At 46.4% G+C, this 24,632-nt stretch overlaps 1 protein-coding gene across 1 annotated transcript; it reads left to right on the forward strand.

Moving 5' to 3' along the window:
- The first annotated feature begins 62 nt into the window (after positions 1-62).
- On the forward strand, positions 63-21,679 carry Fkbp1a (FKBP prolyl isomerase 1A). The gene is made up of 5 exons (XM_052723749.1): positions 63-240; positions 313-360; positions 17,250-17,362; positions 19,271-19,435; positions 20,610-21,679. Exons 1-4 carry the CDS (start codon positions 204-206, stop codon positions 19,397-19,399), a joined length of 327 nt encoding a protein of 108 aa, XP_052579709.1. The 5' UTR covers positions 63-203; the 3' UTR covers positions 19,400-19,435; positions 20,610-21,679.
- The last annotated feature ends 2,953 nt before the right edge of the window (positions 21,680-24,632 follow it).

The raw sequence follows: 24,632 nt of genomic DNA on the forward strand, positions 1-24,632 counted from the left end.
CGTGAGCGCCCGGCGCAAGCAGGGAGGGCGGGGCTTGCCGTGCCCTGCCGTGCGCGTGCGCAGGCGACACGCCGAGGGACGAAGCCGAGCCGCTGAACCGCCGCCAGGTCCGCTCCGGCTCCACGCCGCCCGCCGCGCCGCCGCCCGCGTCCTTCTTCTCCTCCTCCTCCTCCTCCTCCGCCAACGCCGCCGCCGCCGCCGCCATGGGAGTGCAGGTGGAGACCATCTCTCCCGGAGACGGTGAGTAGACGCCCGCCGCCCGCTCCCCTGCCGCCACGCGCAGCCGCTCACCTGCCGTCTGTCTCTCCTCAGGGCGCACCTTCCCGAAGCGCGGCCAGACCTGCGTGGTGCACTACACGGGTGAGTCGGGCGGGCCGGGTGGGGCCGGGCGCTGGGGTCGGGGGGAGCAGTGGCTGGAGGTCGGGGCGTGGCGGCCGCGTGGACGGCGGCCGAGGCCTGGGCGGTGGCCGCGCCCCGAGGGACAGACTGGGCCCGCCGGGCCGAGCGGGGCATCCGGCAGACGCAGGCTCATATCCCCTGAGCGGTGCGCGGCCCCCCAGATGCTGCAGGGGGCCTACTGCCCAGACGAGGAAACTGAGGCAGGGCGAGCTCCTCGCCTGGCGGAGGTCAAGAGCTCCCGGCCAGGGACCCTTCAGGGAGATTTGAACCGTTTCCGAGTCCTGGTGGATACCTTCTCCGTGCTTTGGGGTTCTTTCTCCCTTTAGTAGCTAAGAAGGGGAGGTGATTCCTAGTCTGCTTAGCCACCCTTTCCTGGGAGAACCCTTGAATTCATCTTTCTGGGGCGGGTGGGAAACGACCCACTTGCTAAGTCATTCTTGTGGCTTCATGTGCCCTTCAGGAAATAGATAATGCAAGATCTCTTTCTCTCTCTTTGACCCACTTGCAAATCTCAGCCTGGGTAGCAATGATTACCAGACCAAAGGATGCACCATGTCATTCCCAGTCTCCCCTTTCTAGGAATAGAGACTTTTCTCACCCCCCCTTTTAATGATAAAGGAAACTGGGGGGTCGTGAGTGCAGTACACAGTAACTAAAATCAAAGGAAATTTTAAAGACGTGCACACTCAGCCAAAATTCAAGCTTCAAGACCATTAGGATTGCTGGCCCTGGGACCATCTTTTACTCCATGCCCTTACAAGGTCCTTCTGGGTTGGGGAGGGGGAGGGTAGCTGGCTGTGACTTCATAGCCAGGCTGAGTGGTGTAGCCACAGCTGATTGGAATCGGCTTCCCTCCCGCGCCTTCCCTTTCCCACCCTTTCCTTTGTCCCCCTCCCCATCCTTCCTCTGTTTCTTCTGCTTCTCCCTCCTCCCCTCCACTGTCACCACCCCCACCTTTTTTTTTCTGGCTGATCTGGCCAAGCTGTTCAGGCTCAAGTTGCCTTGTCTCCCTGATGAGGGGAGGATCCCTCTCTTGAGGGAAATGACTTAGTGAGAAGAGGGGAAAGGCAACTCTCACCCTCCTTTCGACGCTTGCTTATTTCTGTGACTTCTTGAGTGGAGAAGTGGACAGGAGATGGGAGGAGTTACGGGCTAGAACCTTAAAAAGCTGCCAGTGGGGGAAGGGTATTGAAATCCATCTTTGGAGAGAGCAGACTCATGTCATGAACAAAAGTGCAGGGTGGTTTGGACGTTCAAGTAGCTGTCGTGTTATGCTGTGACCACAGCCTTAGTCTGGGAGGGCTAGTAGAGGAAGAATCATCAGTTTAGTTGTCTTTGATGGCAAGTTGAAAAAGAATACTGTTGCTGTTTTTTTTTTTTTTTTAAACATGTGTTTAAGGCAGTGGGTTCTCAACCTTCCTAATGCAGTGACCCTTTAATACAGTTCCTCATGTTGTGGTGACCCCCAACCATAAAATTATTTTGTTGCTACTTCATAACTACTCATATGAATCGTAATGTAAATATCTGTGTTTTCCGATGGTCTTAGGCAACCCCTGTGAAGGATTGTTCAGCCCCCCCCCCCCCAAAGGGGTCATGACCCACAGGTTGAGAACCACTGACTTTTAAGGGGTTGGGGATGTGGGTGAGTGGGCAGTTCCCTGAATTCCCACGGTCTTCTTTACCTTTGGTTTGCAGCAGCCACACTAAAGTGCCTGGCTCCCTCTGTCTGTGTCCAAGACTGCCCCTCATCCTTGCCTAGCCTATGTTTTACTGCTGCTGAAAACCAGGTACCAGCATGTAGGCAGAAATGATTTGCTGTGCCTCTTGGTGAACTGACTCTATAGAGTGTCTGGAGCCTCTTCCTAAAAGAACAGATGGCTGTGGGACCCAGAACACCATCAGGGCTCCTAATGCCTCTTCATGCCTGTGTTCTCCATGCGGGTGGCACCCACCCACATGTTCCCAGAACAACAGCAGGACCCTGGCACGAATTAGAACAAAAGCTTTCTCTTTTATTTCATTTTGATAAGCTCCACAAAGACGCCTTAGTGAGAAGCCAGCTGTGCCTCACGCTCACAGAATAGGCTCTTCTCCTGAGGGCGGGTGGCTTTGTTCCCTGAGTCTTTGCCACCAGCCTCCCAGGAAGAACCTGTTTGAGACCTGTGGGGGCGTGAGAGAAGGGGGTAGAAGTGCTGTGAGATCACATCCGTAGCATGAAGGCTTTTAAGTCACTGGGAATAGAATGTATCTTGAAGGAACTGTGATCAGAAGAGGTTACCTTTAAGATTAGAGGAAGAGGATCTTCAAAGACAGGAAGCCCATGGAGTCCCAAGAAGGGAGGAGAAAGCCTATATTTCTCATCTATGGTTTTCTCTTGCTGTGGTGGTAGAAGTCTTTATGCCCATGCTTAGTTTTTCTGTTTCCTTCTGACTGTCTGGCTCAGATTGTTTGGCTGAGTGACTGAGAGGAAGGATGTGAGTGACTGAGGCATAAGTTGGGGGAATACTTTTCGATCATGTGAGTTTTAGCCAGGTGTCCATTTCTGCTGATTTAGAATGGGTCCAAAGAAATAGCAAAGGAAGTAAGGTGACTCGACCCTCCACCCCCCAATCCTGAATGCCAGGGATAAACCCCAGGACCTTGCAAGTAGCCAAACACTTCAACAACTGAGCTGCATCCCTAGCCTCAACCTCAGTGATGTTTTAAATGCCAGTGAGGGCTGACTTAGTGCCACCTTAAGGTTTCTTCTGGTGCTTTCTGTGACCTCTGCCAGAGCACAGCATGAGTGCGGCCTTGAAGGCCTCTATGGTGCCACTGAGGATATTGAGTGATTGCTAAGAGCTGTGATAATCCTTGACTGAGACATGAGGGAGGAGGTGGGATAATAAGCTACACATTTAAGTCCTTGAAGGCCAAGTGGATTTCCATAGCCCCTCCCTCCATGCCTCCCATAGCTGCTTCATGGTTGCTGTGAAGCTTATCTTAGTGCATATCCCTTTTCACTCAGCCATAGCAGGCCACGTGCTTGCCATTGTGAGAGCAGTCTCAAGTGGGTTGAAGGAATTCTTTTTTTATCCTCCTAAAATGTAGCTAGACATCTTGTCCTTGGAATGAGGCTTAAGTTTTCTGTAGCCCCCTGGTGTCTGGTGGAGAAGACAAGAGTCTCTTGGCATCACCTCGGGTCTGCCTGGGGCAGTCACAGCTCCCAGGGCAGGTCTGGCCCATTACCTTTAGCTTTTCTTTAGCCTGCTTCCTTCTTCTCTGCTTATTTTATTCACTCCTGCAGCTGTTTTAGTTGGTGATGTCTGGAGGGAAGCTCATGTTTAAGAAATCCCTCAGGTGATATTCTTCTAGTGTGCATGGTCACAAAACATACAGTCTGGAGCCCTTGGGCAGAGTTGTGACTAGATGCTTTTTTTTCCCTAGACAAGACCCGCCCCCGCCCTTCTGCAGCAACAATATATGGCCAGTGAAAGACCTGATCTAGTGGGGTTTAGCTCAAGAGGGGGGACCAGTATGATCGTGACATGTCAGGTAGTGAGAGTCACAATGGAGAGAGTAAACCAAAGAGGGGTAGGGAAGGGAGTCTGCTTTCAATGGAGAGAGTTGGAAAGTCCTAATGAGTGATCTCCCTGCCTTCAGCATCACTCACAGCTTTCAATGGAGAGAGTTGGAAAAGTCCTAATGAGTGATCCCCCTGCCTCCAGCATCACTCACAGCTTTTAATGGAGAGAGTTGAAAAGTCCTAAAGTTTGGTAGTGGGCTCTGTGGCCATCTGGAGGAAGAGTTCTTGTGCAAGGGCAAGGCACTGGAGTGGATTGTGTGAAGGAGTGTTAGGCAGTGGGGATTGAAGCACTTGATGTGTTGCCACAAGAACACTCTTCCTCTGGGTCAAGTGAACATGTTTTGAGCTGACATGGACTTTAACCTTCTCCCTCTGGAGGATGTACAGTACCCTGCTTGTATCTCAAGTGTGAGAGTGTTCTAGCCCAGTCCATGGACAGAAGTAATGTCATTAAGCATGCTCCTCAAAGGATAGAGGTCCTTTGTTGGGTTTGTGTTCATCTTTGCAGTCATTGGGCTCTGGGAATGTAAATTGTTCTTTTCTTTTGGCTTCTGTGTGCTATCTGTATAACCAGAGTAGTAGCACCTCGTGAGCAGAGACATGTGGCAGCTGTGGCATTGTTCATACTGTTCTTAGATCTCTTATGTTCCATGTACCTGGCAGTGGAGCTTTTGTCCTTTGTGATATCAAGAGTAGGAGCAAGGTTGAGCTGTGGTCTTGGCCCCAAAACTTCTTGGAGTGGTCAGACTTGGAGGTACTCAGGATTGAAGCAGTTGGAAGCCAGGCATGGTAGCTCACACCTTTAATTCCAGCTCTCAGGAGGCAGAGCAGGTGGATCATTATGAGTTTAAGGCCAGCCTGATCTACCTAGCAAGTTCCAGGCCGACCAGGTCTCAAACACAGAAAGTTGGAAGTGGTTGGGTCCAGCCAGGATGACCTCCTGTTTCACAGGTAGAGAAATAGGTATGAAGAAGAGATGGAGTGGAATGAGTGCCCATCTTCAGCCACACCCCCAGGGTGTGTGCATGAGGAAGCTGTTTGATAGTAGCAGTTGGGGCCACCCCAAGTGAGGGTGGCAGCTGGCCTGTGCTACCTTTCCTCTGGCATTGAGAGTCCTCAGATCAACTACACAAGTCCTGTTGTCTTCCTCAAAGCATGCTTCTCCTGTGTGGGTGCCATGGAGAGCCTTTCAAAGAAAGAAAAGTGAAAACAGCCATAATGTGCCCCTGAGTGCTACGGCTTGCATGGCCCAGGGGTCCGTTTTGTTATATGCACTAACTATCTACATCCATAGTTCTATCGCCAGTGGTTAGCTAGGCCATCTTTTTTTGTTTGTTTTATTCCAAGATAGGTTCTCAGGATGTAGCTGTGATTATCCTAGAACTCACTATGTAGACCAGGCTGGCCTTCAACTCACAGAGATCTGCCTCCCAAGTACTGGGATTAAAGTTGTGCACCACTATTCCCAGCTTAGCTTGAAATATCCTGATGTCTTACCTCTGAAGACAGGAGCCCCTGCTAAGAACAAGGGTATCCTCCTTATTTTCCTTCTTATGACATCCAGTACAGTATAAAGTGATCCGGACGTATCCCAGATCAAACTCAGTGAAATGACTCCAGTTCTGGTTCTTCTGAGGTTCACTCATTGCAGTGGGATGGTCTGTGTGCTTTGGAATTTGCACTTTCTGTCCCAAGAGCTCTGACCACTCAGGCAGGCCTGTGTGTTTTCTTGAACTCAAAGTTTCTTCCTGGGGGGCGAGATGGAGGGTCTCTGCCCCTCTGCTTAAAGTGCTACCACATTTGTCTCCACTTCCACACTCCTGTTACTGTGGTAGGTGTTTCTGTTTCCTTTAGTCCAGAAAGAGAAAGTACTTACACCACTACTGCCACAGCTCAGTCTTCCCTCTATTATTCAGTGACGGTGACTGAAGGTGGGAGAGAGCCTTGGGCAAGTGCCCATACATTGAAATCACCTGTAAGCCAGAGCTGCCTGGAAGAAGTGGTCCCTTGTCTTGGGTGTCCTTGCCTCAGGCAGGCAAGAAGAAAGAATTATCCAAGTATATATGTGCCTAAAGGGAGAAGGTGTCTTTGATTTCTCTATGTGCACTGATTGTGTGCAAGGTACTGTACTGGGCATCAAAGATTTAAGAATGAAGAAAAGCCCAATTCCTATCCTTGTAGGTTTTCAGCTGTAGTGGAAAAGGTATAATTAATGCAAAGATATATTGCTCATTAATGCTAAGGAGAGGATCGGGAAAAGGTCAAGATTTTAAATGGCAAAGACCTCAGTGAGAAAGTGACTTTTGAATAGATGGCTGAAGGATTTAGGGGATTAATCTACAGGGCTATTTAAGTAAGAATTCAGACAGCGCAGCAGCAAGTGCAGAGGAGTAGGAGTGCACTTGTTGTGAACGCAGTCTGTGAGGAAGGAGTGCTGGAGAAGCAGAGAAGTGTGAGGGAGCCAAACCAGCAAGATCAGAGCGATGGCAGCTCTTGTGAGCCACTGTAAGGATTTAGAGTCTTTTCTCAAAGATGAAGAGCTGTGGAAGGACTTTAAAAGGCAAGGGGAAATAAGGTCTGTTTTTATTTTCAAAGGCTCTGTCTGCCTGCTCTTGTCGCGTTTATGCTGAAGGGAGAGCAGAAGCAGAGCAGGGAAGGCCGTGAACTAGTCTGGAGTCTAAGTACACCCTAGAGCAATGTATATTATCTCCAGTGAGCCACTGTCTGTATCGTGATTAACACGGGAACTGAATGATACACTTGCAAGGAAAGACTTTACCTGTGTTCTTCAGATTGTTGCACAGCCCCTCCCATTGTGGGTCTTGACTTTGAGAGCTTTTGATCATAGACTCTAAAGGGATTTGGCCAAAGGTAAGTAAAGTGTTTCCTCAGAGTTGGGCATGTGCTTCCTTGTACTTAGTGGACTAGGCAAGTGATGGGATAGGCCTCTGGCCATACCATTCACCTAGATAAGAAGCAGAACAGTGCAGGAAGGTTACACTGGGAAGCAGTCACGGGGGCCTGGAAGTAGACTAAAACAGCTCAGACACTTGCTGAAGAGCCATTGCTTTTTCTTTGAGTATGGTGGAGTTTTCCAAACACCAATTTTGTCTTTGTTTTCTTATAATAAAGTAAGGTCTATTGTGAGAAATCTAAATGCCAAGCCTTTCCAATCCCTCACTAGTGGCAGCATTCTTTCTGTCTTCCTGCACTGACTCATTGCAAGCACTCAGCTAGACTGATCTAGTAATGCCCACGCTTCACTGATCTGCATGCTCTTCAATTACATCATCAGTATAACCATCATGACTGGCTTTGGAAAAATGCAGCTGACTGCTCCCCTCTCCCCTTTGGTGTCTTTCTAACACAGAAGTTATGCACAAGGGGGTTGGGAAGTTTCTGTGTCTAATAAAGAGGGGAGGGGGGCCGGGCGGTGGTAGCGCATGCCTTTAATCCCAGCACTTGGGAGGCAGAGGCAAGTGGATCTCTGTGAGTTCGAGGCCAGCCTGGGCTACCGAGTGAGATCCAGGAAAGGCGCAAAGCTACATGGAGAAACCCTGTCTCGAAAAACCAAAAAAAAAAAAAAAAGAGGGGAAGGAAACAGATCTGTCCTCAGGTCTCTGGCAGTACTTCCCATCTGGGAAAGTCCTGAGTGGTTTCAGTTGCAAGTCTGCAGACTGCTTGCCTTTGGATGGCTCTCTCTTCCATTCAACAACTGTGCTGATTGTACTTAGGAAACTCATTTCTGTTTTGGGCTTAGCGAACAATTCTCCCTCTCCCATTGACAAATGACAAGAACTTTGCTTTGATTTTGAAGGTTTTGGGATGGTCGGGTGACTTGATGGTTTTATTTGATTTAAATATAGGGGTTTAAAATTTTCTATTTATAACTTCCCTTATTTGGTCAATAGAAAGTGCTACCTGTGAAAACTTCATGCAAAGATTATTGAGTGTTGTGAATGAGCTTCCATTACAAGTATTGAAGCTTGAGTCTCTTGTCTTCTCTTGTGTCCCCACCCAGTAGAGGACATATTGGAACTCTGCCTCCCACAAATAAAAGTATGCCAGAAGTCATCTGAAACAGTCATTGGGCCTCTTGGGTTTGAGTCTTGATATCTTAGGTTTTCACTGTTGGCTTGAGCCAAGCACTGGGAGCACAGCATAGGGTCACAGCCTAGGGCACTCTGGTACTTTACTTGGCAGGTGCTGCCCATATCTTTTCTCTTTGCCAAGTACTTGTGAATAAAAGCACACTCCAGAACTGGGTGTGACTGATAGAGGGCTTGCCTAGCATCCTATGTGGAGATACATTTGAATCTGTTTGTTTTTATTTTTTCCCCTAAAACCCTTTTCCCCTGCAAGGATTTGAATCTGATTCCTCCCAGCCAGAAGCTGCATGGGATGGAAGTGGCATGGGCTGTGTGCAGCGGGAGCCTGTACTCCGCTCGTGGTCTTGTGCTTTACATTGAACACCTCCAATTCTTCCCATTTTTCTCACTGATTAGAAAGTAAAACCCTTCTACGAGCATCCCTCAGCTGCTGCTGCCATATAGGGAAGAAGGGCTAAATATGGAAGCCTCCTGCTTGTCCTGTCCTGCTGGTTCTTAAGTCAGGCAAATGGAGCGAAGGGCTGAGCCACATGCCACTGGGATGTAGAACAGAGTCCAGGTCTGCAAGTTCCATGATTTCAGACTGGAACCGGAGAATCTGCAGCTTTTCAGACCACCCAGTCATGAGATGGAGTTTGTGTTTAGTTAGAAATGAAACTGGCCACTGCTGCCAACAGAAGAAAGTGTGGCCTTGAGAGTAGAAAACTTGCTGTGTGAACTGTAGCCTCAGTTGCCTCTTCCCTGCTGAACCTGCTTTTCCTCTAGGAAATTCTGCTGCTAACTTGGCAGGTGGTTTCACTGCTCAAGAGCTCCAGGTTCCAGTGCATGAGGCTCCAGAGTTGAAGAGGATGGAGCACTGCTAAGACTTGACCTGTTCCCTTCTCTTTGCCCTACTTCCATTCCCTGTGTAGAACAGGAGCTGAGCATAAGCAGGGGGGTAGTAAATGCTACTACCTCCTTTTTCCCTCTGTCTTTGCAGGCAGGGTCTCAGTTGTTGATCTAACTGACCTCAGAATGATCTCCCCCAGCCTCAATATAGACATGCATCTCCATGATCAGTAACCTACTTTCCTTTTTAAAAGTTTTGTTAAGGCGTAGTTGTCCAACAATAAATGTCACATGTTTAGTTCACTTTTAGCTGGGTGTAATGGCTCATACTTAAAATCTTAGCAACCTGGAGTCAGAGGCAGGAGGATTATAAGTTATTGCCAGCCTGTGCTACATAGTGAAACACTGTCCTAAAGACCACAACAGTGATTTAAGTCCTGCTAAATTCCTTGCCATGTAGACCAGGCAGGTCTTGAACTCATAGAGATCCTCCTGTCTCTGCCATCCTAGAGTGCTGGGATAAAAGATGTGTACCACCACGCCCAGCTAGTTTGTGATTTAAAAATTACTTACAAGTGAAACTAGGTAGTGTTTAGTCTTCTGCTGCTTTCTTTTACGATTCTTCTGTGTATAGATAATTTGTTCCTTTTTGTTGCTAAATAGTTTTCTGCATATGGGTTATATATTCATTCATTATTTGGTAGGTGCTTGGGTTGGTACTTAGGATTTGACTGTTAAAATTGCTCTGAGGCCAGGCAGCTGTGGCGTACGCCTTTAATCTCAGCACTCGGGAGCCAGAGCCAGGCAGATCTCTGAGTTCGAGGCCAGCCTGGTCTACAGAGCGAGATCCAGGACAGACACCAAAACAATACAGAGAAACTCTGTCTCACCCTCCCCCCCAAAAAAATTGCTCTGAATGTTTGTATGAGTCTTTGTAGGCATGTATACTGTCATTTTCCTAGGATAATACTGAGATACAGAATGGCTGGGCCATATGGGACACAAATGTTCACACACAGGTCCTTCCAGAGTAGTTGGCTCTGTTTTATATACCACCAACAGTGTGATGTCCTCCCTGTACTTGATGGGGCCTGTGTTTCAGTTACCCACTTTAACCAGTACTGTCTGTACCACCAACAGTGTGATGTCCTCCCTGTACTTGATGGGGCCTGTGTTTTAGTTACCCACTTTAACCAGTACTGTCTGTACCACCAACAGTGTGATGTCCTCCCTGTACTTGATGGGGCCTGTGTTTTAGTTACCCACTTTAACCAGTACTGTCTGTACCACCAACAGTGTGATGTCCTCCCTGTACTTGATGGGGCCTGTGTTTTAGTTACCACTTTAACCAGTACTGTCTGTACCACCAACAGTGTGATGTCCTCCCTGTACTTGATGGGGCCTGTGTTTTAGTTACCCACTTTAACCAGTACTGTCTGTACCACCAACAGTGTGATGTCCTCCCTGTACTTGATGGGGCCTGTGTTTTAGTTACCCACTTTAACCAGTACTGTCTGTACCACCAACAGTGTGATGTCCTCCCTGTACTTGATGGGGCCTGTGTTTCAGTTATCCACTTTAACCAGTACTATCTGTACCACCAACAGTGTGATGTCCTCCCTGTACTTGATGGGGCCTGTGTTTTAGTTACCCACTTTAACCAGTACTGTCTACCCCTCCTGATGGTTTGGATTGCATTGTGTAATGACTAAGAATTTTGAACATCTTTTCATATGCTCTCTTGCCATCTGTGTACATCTGTTTCAGTGAAGTACAGGTTCAAAGCTTTGTCTCACTTAATTGGCTTGTTTTCTTACTCAGTTTTGATAATCTGTTGCATAGCTTAAGTTGACCTTTGAACTCGGCAATCATCCTTCTTCATTCTTGCCTTGGTAGTTTTTTGTGTTTTTTTTGTTTGTTTGTTTGGTTTTTGGTTTTTTTTTTTTTTTTACATAATTTCTTTATTGATTCTTTGGGAATTTCACATCATGCATCTCAATTTCATTCATTTCTCAGTACCCCCATATCTGCCCTCCACCTGTGCAGCCATCCCCCCCAAAAGAAAATTAAAAAAAGAACAAAGCCAAAACAAAAAACAGACCTTTGTTCCACTGTCTTTCCCACTTCTCCAACATCTTCATTCATCCTAGTGGCATTGGGAGCCGCAGTGTGTCACACAGTGTACCCTTTTGTCCTGTCAGCTTTATTTGCAGTGTTCATTGCAGTGAGTCATTGGACTGGTTCAAGGCCTCTGGTTCTGGTATACCTTCATCATTGGACCCTCACTGAAACTCCTCTAGTATATCATCGAGTAATGGAGATCCTGCGGGTACCATTCCACAGGATCATTCCCTTCATGTGCTACAGCAGTCATAGATGGGGTAGATGTTAGGGTGGGCCAACCCAAGGCCCTGGGTGGTAACTGAGCTGGTTAGTCCAGGTTATTGGGGCTGCCCCCCTCAGACAAAGGGCAGAGCCAGTTCTCCTATGCCCGTGCCATCAAGGCCAGTTCTCCCAAGTGTGGGTAGCCAATTCTCTTGCGGTGTCCAATGAAGAGCAGGGCCAGCAAAGGGCAGTGCGGTCTCAGCATGGCCCTCAGATTTCATCATGCATGGTTCCTATGGCCCCCTGTGGTAATGCAGACTCCAGCTGCAGCAGGATCATGAACTTAGACATGGCCCCTTGGCAGCAGCTAGGGTCTAGAAGTCACCATGGCTCTTGTAGCAGCTCAGGTCACCCGGATCAATATGGCCCCAGTGGTAGCATGGCTCTTGGACACCAGCATGGTCTCAGGTGGCTGGCCAGACCCCAGGCATCCGCATGGCCCTTGGTAGTAATTAGGGGCCATGGACCCGGACATGGCCCTGGATGTCACCATTGCCCCAGGTGGCAGCACAGGCCACTTAGATTGGCATGGCCCCAGCAGTGGCCCTCAGACACCACAACATGGACCCAGGTGGTGGCCCAGACCTCAGGCATCTTCATGGCCGTCGATGGTAACAGGGGCCATGTCTGGTAGTTCTTCATATAATCTGGGTGTATAGAATCTTCTTCCTGGTTGGCTTGTCTTTTCTAAAAAGTTTGTTTTTTGACACAGGGTTTCTCTGCATAGCCCTGCTGTTCTAGAACTCACTCTGTAGACTTGGCTGGCCTCAAACTCAGATCCTCCTGCTTCTGCCTCCTGAGTGCTGGGATTAAAGGCATGTACCACCATTGCCTGGCTAAAATAATTTTGAATGAACTTCAGTGTTTAGTTTTTTCTTTTTTATGACTTATGCGTTTTGACACCATACCTAAGAAATCTTTGCCTAGTCTCAGATTGTAAAGATTTCTTTGTCCATGTATTCTTCTAAAGAGTTTTGTAGGCTTACCATTTACATTTAGGCCCATGATCTATTTTGAAGTAACAGTTGAGGGCTAGAGAGATGGCTCAGGACTTAGACAGGATTGATTTCAGATCCCCATGTAAAGCTGGGCATGATAGCATGTAACCCTAGTACTCCAGCAGTTAGATGGAAGGTCAAGGCAGAGTCCTTGGAAACAACATAGCCTAGAGTATGAAATAGTGAACAAGAAATTGTCTCAAACAAAGTTGATGGTGAGGACTAACATCTAAGGTTGTCCTTTGACCTCCATTTGTGTACTGTGGCACATGTGTACTCACACATGAACACACACACACAAACACACACACACGGGATGAAGTAATATTTGATATAGTGTGGATATGAATCCCAATTTTCTAACTTGTATGTGTGAAGCAGGGGATGCATAAGTAGTGGTCTGTTCTGTCTACTTTTGCTGTCTTGAGGACCATCCCTGTTCCCACCTCAGGAAATCCCAAGGATGTGAGCTGGAGCCAAGGGAGGCTGGCCTTGCTTATCTCTCAGTTTACAGAGATTACTGTGTGTCTAAGGTCTTGAATCTGTTGTTTCATTGAGGTGGTTTCTTAGGTATTGTGGAGAGGGGGGTAGTTGGTTGGATAGCTGTACAGAGACAGTATTGTCCCTTTTCCTTCATCTTGGCAGAAAGTGGAAATCTTTGCTAGCTGTTTTACATCTGCCTTTCTTGTGTTCTGCTCTCAAAGCTGAGCAGCATCATTCTCAGAAAGCTGCATGCACACTCATGCCTGCCTTTCAACGTTTCTGCTTCCTCTGCATCTCTTCCTTCTAGAACCTCCTTACCGTTTAGCTTGGGCCCATTGTGACACTCATTCAACTACCCTTACCTCTAGGGATATTTTGTTTGTTTGTTTTTTTCAGACAGGGTTTTTCTGTATAACAGTTTTAGCTGTCCTGGAATTCATTTTGTAGACCAGGCTGGCCTTGAACTCATAGAAATCCATCTGCCTCTGCCTCCCAAGTGCTGAGATTAAAGGCGTGCACCACCACCACCCAGCCACCTCTAGGAATATTTAGCCTTTAGAAATCAATTATTGGGCTGGAGAGATGGCTCAGTGGTTGAGAGCATTGGCTGCTTTTCCAGAGGTCCTGAGTTCAGTTCCCAGCAACCATATGGCAGCTCACAACCATCTGTAATGAGATCTTATTTACATATATACATGTAGTCAAAGCACCCTTATACATAAACTACATCTTTAAAAAAAGAATTCAATTATAGAGGGAAAATCCTTCAGCCCGGAAGAATACCTCCTACCCTCACTTCTTGTGAAGATAACATAGATAAGATTGACAGGAAATGACTATGGTCTGAAGCTGGTGTAAGACTCATGCCCTCTTTCCTTAGACAGCAGCTCATGTGAAATAATGTAAGAGAATAAGGCATTGATCCTGTTTCCTGAGCTAACTGAGCCTTTGCCCCCTGTGTCCCACAGAAATTTAAGATAAGGGAGTTAGACCTCCCTCACTGAAGACAGCTAATTGCCTCAGCAGCAGATAGAAACTGTCCCTCTGAGCTTCCTGCCTGCTACTAGTCAGTTGAGGCAACTCAGGCAACGCAGTACTAGGTTCTTTTGAAAATGAGAAGTAGTTAGCCATGTGCTTGTTTGTGCACATACAGTGTAGGTGTGTGTGCTGAGCCCCACACAGACGCTGGTCCTGTTATCACAGGTCAGGAGAGTGTTTACTCCTCATAGCAGCTCTACAGTGAGGCGTGCTGAGTAAGTCATGAAGCTTTGTCTCATACAGGTTATGCTCAGCCATAAGTATCCAGAAGTCCTACTAAGTAAGAACGCAAAGCATGCCTTCCCCTTCTTTGGATGCTCCAAAGGAAGGAACAGAAATGTCCCATTTGTAATCGGCCCCATAAAGACATAGCCTTTCCCATTAGAAGTGTCTCCTGTCAGAGGTGGCATATTTTTAAAAAGTGATGAACCTGAGAATAGTTGGTAAAGCACTTGGCTTGAAAGCATGAGAACCTAAGTTTGGATCCCATCTGAAAAATGGTGCTATGACATATGCCTGCATTCCCACCAGTGGCCAGGTGAAAAGATACAGGCAAGCAGGTCTGTGGCACTCCCTGGCGAGCTAACCTGCTCTACTTGGCAAAGTTCCAGCGAGATTCAAGCAAAAAGAATGTGCCTGAGGAATGACTTTGTGTGTGCATAAAAACAAAACAAAACAAAACAAAAACCAAAAAACCAAATTTTTTTTTTTTTTACAGTGGTGAACCTATGCCATAATCACACAAGACCATAGTATAAGGATTGCTCCTGATACACATTCTGTTGAATTTGGAGGGATTAGACAAATATATAATGTCTACCAATAAAGTATCAGATAGATGATTTTTATTACACTAGAGATCCTCTGTGCTCTGGGTCTAAGCTGTTTCATAGTCTTGATTCAGGCACCCCTCTGGTCATGTTCTCAGAATATTTAGTTTAATTTATTTACTTGTTTTTGAGATAGTTTTGAGATAGATAGCCTTGGCTGTCCTGGAACTTGCTCTGTAGACCAGGCTGGCTTTGTACTCACAGAGATCTGCCTGCCTCTGCTTCTTAAATGCTGGGATTAAAGGCATGTGCCACCATACCCAGCTCAAGATTTTTAAAAATAAGTTATATTACCTGATGGATGTTTTACCTGAATATATGTCTGTGCACCATGTGTATGCTTGGTGTCCATGGAGACCAGAAGAGGGCTTCAGATCCCTGGAATAGAGTCACAAACTGTTGTAAGCCACTATGTGGGTGCTGGGAACAGAACCCAGGTCCTTTGGAAGAACAGCCAGTGCTCTTAACTACTGAACCATGTCTCCAGCCCCTTTTCTTTGGATTTTCCCCAGCAGGTTCTTTTTTTTTGGTTTTTCGAGACAGGGTTTCTCTGTGTAGCTTTGCGCCTCTCCTGGAACTCACTTGGTAGCCCAGGCTGGCCTCGAACTCACAGAGATCCGCCTGGCTCTGCCTCCCGAGTGCTGGGAATTAAGGCGTGCGCCACCACCTCCCGGCTACCCCAGCAGGTTCTTGAAGACAGTTAAGCTTAAAGGTCAGGGACTACTGTTGTTTTGAGGCCTAACTCAAGGTCTCCTCAGAGGAGCCCAGACCAGGAAGAGGCTATTTCTGGTTACCAGTTATCTTTCATGCTTCGCAGTTCTTGCTGGGCTAAATAAAGCCTTTTGCTAGAGCTAGGTCCCCCTGTTCGTTGGCTCTGACCTTGGGTAAGCTCCAGAGCCTTGAGTTGGTTTCCTTATGTCTGTTTAAGCAGTCTCATAAGCAGAACGGAAAGGCTTGCACATGTCCAGAGAAAGGATTCTGAGAATCTTGTCATCTTTTTTCTCCTAACTTCAGGCTCAGTTGGGTGGTTCCTGTGGCTGAAGTTGAGCTAGCAGTGGGCATGTGTGTAGTAGTTATTGTGACCTAGAAACTGATGATCTCTTTTTTTCTGATAGACTGTTCATGTCTGTTGCTTGTCAGGTCTTCTGTTGTAATCTAGGTGGTGATTATATTCTGGTAAAAGAGCAAGCTAAATGTAGTCTTGGTGCCATCTCCTGTTTCTTTACAGACTTGGAAAAGGGGTAGGTCCTGTTTTCTTCATGTCCTAGAGTCAGTGTGAGACCCATTCTCTGCAGGACATCCGTCTTGACTCCTTCTCAGGACAGCAGCCTCCACCCTGTTTCCTATTTGGTTAAAGTCTAGAAGTCTGGCGACTGTGATAACGCTCTCAGTTCATGTCTTGTTTCCTCAGTCTACCGACCAGGGTTGACATTGTTTTTCAGGTTGGGATTTTTATCAGGGTTTCTCCCCCTATAAACACATACATGTGCACAGGAGAAGTCTTTTTTAATGGATCTTTGAACCCCTATTGCTGCATATCAGTTCTGGGCCCAGCACTAGCTTCCTCTAGCCTGGGGTTGCATTGTGAGAGCTTTCAGGAGCTCAGGGTCTGCTATCCCAGATGGCTGATACTGGCTTCCGGAGAAACTCTTGCAGGGATGTTTTTGAAAAGGGAGCTGCAGATGTCTACCACAGATGTCTACTACTCTTTTCTCACGGTGCTCACTCTCCGATCTCCATTGCTGGGATTCCTCTTTCATTGTGGTTTGCCTGACCCTTGGGAAAACAGTACAGTGAAAGAAACGTGGTGTGAGGGTTTTGTCTAGTTTTGCTAGTTGAACAAATCACTTCTTGCCAGAGGTTCATCTGTGAAGTGGGATGTGCTGTGAAGACATAAGCCTCAGCAGTGGGATGAATGCTAGCATGTTCCAGTTCCTCTAGTTATCCAGGTTATTTGCTACTTTCTCAGGAAGACTGGCAACTCAAGAGCTAGTCTGTGCTCAGGTTCCTATTTTGTTTTTGTTGTTTGCTTGCTTGCTTGTTTTTAATAAAACATCACCAGAGTGCTGGGGAAAGCTGTCTTCCTGTTTTCTCTTTCCCCATGATGTTGGGAGGATTTTCCTCTCTAGATGAATACTCACTCATTCACCTGCCGTGGAGAGCAGCAACGTCTATAGTCATAGCCAGCCATGAGAGCAGGGTTGAGAGAACATGCTGTATACTTGTTACACGTGTACTGTGGCAAAATTGGGGACTGCTGCCTCTTTTACTGGAGGCCCTTACAGAACAAAGGAAACCACATTACCAATTGTGAACATCCATGGTGCTGGGAAGGCCATGACAGGGAGCTTATGCTCTAATTCCAGAGCAAGGTAGTAGCTGTGCCTCAGAGTGAGGTGACAGACTGCATGGCTTCAGGCCAACTGCATAGCTCTCCAGTGAGGCCACAGGAAATCCTCCAGAGATAACACAGTTCTCCAGGCTAGAACCTGACCCCCAGGCACACTGGCACTGCTGTGGGCATGGGACCTGTGTTGCTACTTTCTGACCTGTTTTGTCTTTCTCTTGGTTGCTTATGTTAAAATTGTATATATATATTTTTTTTTTACAGGGATGCTTGAAGATGGAAAGAAATTTGATTCCTCTCGGGACAGAAACAAGCCTTTTAAGTTTATGCTAGGCAAGCAGGAGGTGATCCGAGGCTGGGAAGAAGGGGTAGCCCAGGTATGCTCTCCTTTGCCTTGTTTCCTAGCATCTGCCTAATACCCCACAAGTAACTCTCTGTGAGGATTCATTCTTTATTTCTTTTCAAAGGTTTGTTATTTTTATCAGCATCGGGAGTGTTTGCCTACATATATGTATACCCATTGTATCTGTATCTGGTACCATCGGGTCAGAAGAGGACATTGGATTACCTGGAACTAGGATTAGAGATGGTTGTGAGCTGCCATGTGGGTGTTGGGAACAGAACCCAGGTCCTCTGCAAGAGCAGTCAGTGCTCTACTACTGAGCCGTCTCTCCACTCCCATGGGGTTTCTTGCATAGTTCAGCACACTTTCCTGGCCTTTACATACACAAAATTGCCTAAAGTTTACTTTCTTCTTTCATTAACTTTGATCATACCTGAACATAACAGGACCCATACAGTTGAATGCTCTCTGGGGGACATGGGTGATATAATTAGTTAACTAGAACTCTAATGAAGGCCATTTAAGTCTTTCCTAGTATTTTGGTAGAGTAAACAATATTGCATACCTGTCTTGCATTTTTTGTTTCACACGTGTGCAAGTATTACTGAAGGGCAAGTTCGAGAAAGTAGGCTCAGTTACAGCCTTTGTAGGGTTATACACTGAAGTGTCACCAGGTAGTAAAGGTGCCATCAATCTTTAGGTCATTTGTGTATGACAGAAGGGGTTGGGGGAGAAAAAGACAGAGTGGGTGGGGGAGGTAGATACCTTGTCTCCATTTCTTGATGCTTATTTAGCTCAATGTTTCTAGGTATAAGGTCCTGCTACAGGTGCAATTTTGGAAGATTCCCTTTTCATCTAACAGTGTTTTGGCCATGTTTCCATGTTGTATCTTAAAAGCCCACTGGGATCTTTCTGATGGCTAATCTGTGATATGGGCATATGTATGAAGTCATTATCCTTTGTCATGGGCATGTATAGGTTGTTAGCAGAATATCGAAGAAAGTAGAATTGTTGAGTCAATGGAATGATTGTTTTGAATTTTATTAGATAAAGCCATGGGCTTGAACCAGCCATGGTAGTTCATACTTTTTTGTTTGGTTTTTTGAGATAGGGTTTCTTGGTGAAACAGTCCTGGCTGTCCTGGAACTCACTATGTGACCAGGCTGGCCTCGAACTCACAATGATCCGCCTACCTCTGCCTCCCCAGTGCTGGGATGAAAGGTGTGCACCACCACCGCCCGGCTGGTAGTTCATACTTGTAATCCCAGCACTTGGAAGGCTGAAGTGAGGGAATCACCCTTGAGTTGAAGCCTGCTTTGGCTGCATAGTAAATTACAGATTAGCCAGGGCTACATAAATATGGTAGCAAATACTTGTAACCCTAACTTACCCTGAGGCAAGGGTATTACTGTGAGTTTGAGGCCAGCTTACACTACACTAGATTACAGAGTGAAATGCTGCCCTCCCCCCAAAAAAAGATCTAAATATAGTACAGAATGGTGGACTCTCCTCAGATACTAATCTTTGTTGTTTTTGTTTAAGTTTTTTTTTTTTTTAATCAAAGTACAGTCAGCTCTGTGTACAGAGTTGCCACATCCGTGGATTACACCAACCATAAATGAAAAGGTTGCATCTGTATAAACACATGCTGCCTTTCCCCCTTTGTTAATTATCCAGATAATACAGTATGAGAATTGTTTGTGTGACTTTAGTAAGTCCTGAAAAGTCAAGAGGGGTTTTTAATTGCCATTGGGTTCCATCTAGTTTAACTGCCAGCCTCCCAAGTTTTTCACAGTATGGGTGCTGCCTGCTGGATGGGCAGCTGCAGTCACTGGAATGTCTCGGTCAACACAGTCCTGGGTAGGGACACCCAGGAACCAGCTCGGCTTGTGAAGGGATTGGGAGTTTGTCCAGCTGAATTTACTCCTTGTTTTTTTCACAGATGAGTGTGGGTCAGAGAGCCAAACTGACAATCTCCCCAGACTATGCCTATGGAGCCACTGGGCACCCAGGCATCATCCCTCCACATGCCACTCTGGTCTTTGATGTGGAGCTTCTAAAACTGGAATGACAGAAGTGGCCTCCTCCCTTGGCTCCTTGCACATGGGTAAGAGTACTTAACGTTGAAGGACTCTAAGTGCCTTTGTTGTTCCCTTTTTAGGCCAGTGTTTGATAGAGGTGAGGGCAGAAAAACTACAGAGCCCCCTCCCCTCTCTGTGACATCCCGTCATTGTTGGCCGTTCTAAGAAAGGATGGCATGTGTTTCTAAGGAGCTCGTGGGGATGGCAACTGTTTATATGTAGCTTATTGAATTGAGGTTTTTTGAACCACAGGCCAAGTTCCTAGTGCTAGCATTTTGGACTTTTAGAAGTAAAACTTTCTGGCTTTGTTCTGCCCTGTGCTTCTAGAAGCTAGTAAGAAAAGCACTTATAGGAGCAGCATGTCAGCTTGAACAGCCTCAAGGAAGAAGCCTTGAGATCAAGCGGTCCTAGGAAGAGACCTTAGGATCCTGGGTTGTCTTCCTAGTCACATCCATGTGGCAGCAAAGTAGACCTGAGGCCTGTCTCCTGTGCCCTCTTCTTTCGTTCTTAGGACGCTAAGCTCGGCATCCTAGCTGTGTGGCGTTTCTCTTGTGACTGTTAGAATCTCTTCACACATGGATGTCACCCTTCCAACTGGTGGCCCAGACTTTCCTAGTTTTCCTACCCCCCCCATCCAGAGGCCACAGCCAGGGGCTGAATGAAGATGCTTTTAGAAACCTGAAGCCAAGTTGGATCCTGGTGATCACTGTGTTGTCAGCAGCATTGGGGATGGGAGGCGGGTGGTAGGGGTAGCCTCCTTCTGTTCTTAGAAAGCTAAACTTAATGTTAGGTTAACAAGAGAAAAGCCATATATGAACCATTCATGGCAAGTTGAGCACAAGAAGGTTACTTGCTAGGAAACGGAGTCAATCTATCAGTTTTTTCCAGCTGTAAGAAGTGGCCTGAGCTGGGCGGTGGTGGCGCACGCCTTTAATCCCAGCACTCGGGAGGCAGAGGCAGGTGGATCTCTGTGAGTTTGAGGCCAGCCTGGGCTACCAAGTGAGTTCCAGGAAAGGCGCAAAGCTACACAGAGAAACCCTGTCTCGAAAAACCAAAAAAAAAAAAAAAAAAAAGAAGTGGCCTGATCCCAAAAGACCTCTCAGCTGCTCAGGATGGGACTTGGCATGATGGATAATGTTGTGGCTGTCTACGAAGAGAACAATGAGTTGCTGGAACTCACAGATTTTCTGTCCCCAACAGATCTGCCATGGAGGGATCTGGTACCTCCAGACGGGTGCACATGAATCCATGTGGAGCTTTTCCTGATGTCCCACCACTATTTGTATAGACACCTACCCGACTGAATGTGTTCCGTCACTCAGCTTTGCTTCGGACACCTCCATGTCCTCTTCCCCTTCTGTATGTGTGTTGACTTAAACTATATGCCATAAACCTCAAGTTACTTTGTTTTGGGGTGAAGATTCAGTTTCAGTCTTTCAGATCTAGGTTTCCAATGAAGTATATTGTCAAGTATTAACAGCACAAGCGATGGGTTAACTTTAGAATAGAATTGGTGTTGGGGGTGGGGTTTGCAAGAATTTTTATTTTATTTTATTTTATTTTTTTTTTGGATGAAAAATTTATCTATTATATATTAAGACATTCTTGCTGCTGTGCTGCAAAGCCATAGCAGATTCGAGATGCTGTTGAGGGCTGGATTTTTCTCCAGTGAGGGAGGTCCTGTTAAATTGAAAGCCCTACCCAAACTGAAGTGGGAAGGGAGGGAGCGAGCCTTTGCTTCTGACAGTCCTCCCACCTTCTGAAACCGTCTGCCTTTTAAAGCAGGTCCCTTTACTGCTGTGTTGGACACTACAGTAGGGTCGGTAGGGACCTCTGAAGCCTTCTTTGTGACCTGGCTTAATTTGTTTTTCATCCTATGGTTTTTCTAGTGGATTTTCAGGACTTTTGTAATCTTGTAACTATCCAAGCTCCACTTCCTAAATTTTAAGAACTTTATGGAAAGTTTAAATTGAAGGTGCTGTTTGTAGACTCACCACCCAACGGACGCCCAGTCATCACTACAAATCCTGAGTGTTCTCTAAGAAAATGATGCTGGTCATCACAGCTTCAGCATCTCCTGGGTTTTGATGCTTGGCTCTCTCTGCTAATCTCGGCTTCCTGGCTATTCCTCCTCCAGTTGCTTCTCACCCTCTGCTGTCCTGTGTAGTGATTTGGTGAGAGAAAGTATGCTTTTGTCCCCTGCCCTCTGCACCACATATGCATTTCAAGTTTATTATTGCAATAAAAGTGCTTTATGCTGGCTTTTCTCAGCTCTGTGTCGTGGTGGTTGCTTGCACATTCCCCATACCCCTTTTAGCACAGAGATTGGTAGGTATGTAGGGTCCAAGGTTATATCTTGACAGCATAGCAGTGAGCAGCTTTTCCCCCTTGGCCATGTTGGGGGTTGTGTGTGTGGGAGCAGTAGGCTTAACTTAAAGGAACTGCCTGGGGCCAGGCTAGGGCAGTCATGGGTCCTACTCTCCTGTCTCTCACATCCCTTAACCGTTCTGGGGGCACAGAGAAGTAGAAGATCAACCTGTTTTCAACAGGGAGTCCAGATGGAGAAGTTTTATAAGCAAATGTGTGAAGGATTATGGATAGGATGTAATCTCTGTCCTGCATGAGATAGTATGGAAAGACTGCCTTGTAATTTTCCTATCTTACCCTCTCCCCTTAGCCTCCCCCATCCTGTAAGTGCCAGTAATGTTTCTCTTACTAAGAGTTAACGCTGATCACCAAGATCCCTTAATACCTTGACAGATACCTTCTAAAATTGCTCTGGAGCTGGGCATGGTGACGCACACCTTTAATTCCAGCGCTCAGAAGGCAGAGGCGGGTGGATCTCTGTGAGTTCCAGGCCAACCTGGTCTACATATTGAGACCCTGCCTCTTAAAAAAAAGTTCTAATAAGTCATTTTAAATACAGAGGTTGTCAAGTACTGGAATAATGGTTGATTTTTATTTTTTACATTGATGTGGAGGTCAAAGGACAGCTTACAAAAGCCAGTTTTCCTACAGTGTGGGTCCTGAGGGTTCAGCACCTTCATCCAGAGCTATCTTGCTAGCCTGAATAATGGTTTTCAAAAATACTTTCCTTAAATTATTTCAATTTAGACTTCTGGAGTAATAGCCTAGAATTACATATTAATTTTCCTCAAAGTTATTTTATCAGATTTGTCAAAATGGTATTTTTGGCGACTACTTATTTAAAAACTGTTGGTGCTTGATACATACCGTCTTTTCTGTCACATTTCACTCCAGTTCCCCAAACACATATAAAGTAGAGGGCAGTATTTGTTTACATTTTTGTGCCCCATCAAGATCACTGTCAACCCAGAAAAGGCTCATGCCGTTTCCAACTCATATCCTACCATACCCCCCAGAGACTTTTTCATGTATGTTTGTGTGTGAGTGTGAGCAGCATGTGTGTAGATGTCCTGGAGGCCAGAATAGGGTCTTGGATCCCATAGAGCTGTAGTTACAGGTGTTTAAAAGCATTGGCTGCTATTCCAGAGGATCCCAGGTTGATTGCCAGCCAACGTGGCGGCTCACAAGTGTCTATAACTCCAGTTCCAGCCATTCCAGAGCCCTCTTTTGGCCTCCGTGGAGACCAAGCACCAAGTGGTGTGTAGACATATGTGCAGACAAAACACCCATAAAGTTTTTTTAAAATGCACTAAAATTAAAGTGCCCAAGATAGCACTCCTGTCTTCTGATCAGAGTGTGTGATGAGATCATCTAAGTTGCTTAGATTCCAGATGTGTGTGCCCCACGTAGCTGAGCTTTGTACCCATTGGAGGCTGGGTTTGCCCGACTGAGCTACATGGCACACAGACAAACCACTGTCAGCTTTTGGAAAGGTTGAAGAATATTCTGATGATGTATGTGTGGCTGATACAAGGTCAGATCTACCTACTGATGGGCACTCTCTTAACATTAATTTCTAGTACTCCTCAAAAATGTTTGCCCAAGGTTTATTAAGGAAAGTATATCCAGTTAATTGCAGAGTGTCCTGTAATTATTATGCAGTCATGTGACCCAGTCATCCTGGGTGCTAGGAGTGACTACAGCCTGAGATAAGGCAGTGCTGCTGTAGGCTCTTTTTTTTTTTTTAAAAAGATTTATTTATTATGTATACAGTGTTCTGTCTGCATGTATCCCTGCATGCCAGAAGAGGGAGCCAGATCTCATTACAGATGGTTGTGAGCCACCATGTGGGTCCTGGGAATTGAACTCAGGACCTCTGGAAGAGCAGCCAGTGCTCTTAACCTCTGAACCATCTCTCCAGCCCTGCTGTAGGCTCTTAACATCTAGTGAAGAGAACCAGCAGGTGAGTAAATGGTTGCATGCACCATGAATGCAGCAGAGAGCAGGGAGTGGCCAATGGAACACCAAATACGAAGGCTCTGAGGGTTGTTGTACTGGGTTAGCTGGTGGCAGCAGTGAGACTACAGGGACTAGCAAGGGTACATAGGCAGTGTTATGTCACAGGTCAGTGACTTCTATAGTGGTCTTTTATGGGTTTCAGCGTATCTCCAGCTCCACTGTACATATTTTAGATTTCTTTTAAAAAGCGAGCTATAATAGAATTTTCAAAACTTAACAAAAATCTTGTACCCTAAATATTACATTTCTAAGGGGAAAAAATACTTCAGACTAGTTTTAAATTTCAAGATGTTTATAGCATATTACTGTGGTAATGTCCCAGGCATCTGTGGCCTACCTCTCAGTAAACATGCCCAGGCTTTTGGGCCTTGTGGCCTCAAGTTCCCAAGACAAGGAGCTTCAAAGACTGTCAAAGCTGAAGAACACACTGTAGGACTTTGGTGCTCTCTGTCAAGGTAAACCTATGGCCATCCCAGGTTGGAAGGGATGAAGGAATAGAGCTTCATCTACTGGAAGGACCAGCTATGTTAACAGGTAAAATCTCATATAGCCTGGTCCCAAACTCGGAGGTCCTCCTGCCTCTATCGCCTGAGTGCTGAGATTTAAAGGGCGGGGCATACCTGGCAGAAGGTTTTTGAATGGTGCTAAAGTAGAGTATTTTCAGCATCTCACCCAAAATAATGAGCTTCCTTGGAATGTCAGCATTATGATGGACAGGTCTGAAACTGGGAGGACTAGAATAAAACCTAAGGCCTACATGATATGCATGTGAGTTACATAAGATAATCCTAACTGCCTTACAGGACCAGAAACATCCATGGTGGGTTCTCCAGAGTG

Source organism: Peromyscus californicus, unplaced genomic scaffold (genome assembly GCF_007827085.1).
Source record: "Peromyscus californicus insignis strain IS unplaced genomic scaffold, ASM782708v3 Scaffold_7__1_contigs__length_154581171, whole genome shotgun sequence".
In the NCBI taxonomy this organism is placed as follows: Eukaryota; Metazoa; Chordata; class Mammalia; order Rodentia; family Cricetidae; genus Peromyscus; species Peromyscus californicus.

Excerpts from the sequence above, each read along its gene's own strand:
- Fkbp1a (XM_052723749.1), top strand. The coding sequence starts at position 204 with ATGGGAGTGCAGGTGGAGACCATCTCTCCCGGAGACG. Across the intron at positions 241-312 it reads GACCATCTCTCCCGGAGACG|GGCGCACCTTCCCGAAGCGC; the intron begins GTGAGTAGACGC and ends GTCTCTCCTCAG. Across the intron at positions 17,363-19,270 it reads GGGAAGAAGGGGTAGCCCAG|ATGAGTGTGGGTCAGAGAGC; the intron begins GTATGCTCTCCT and ends TTTTTTTCACAG.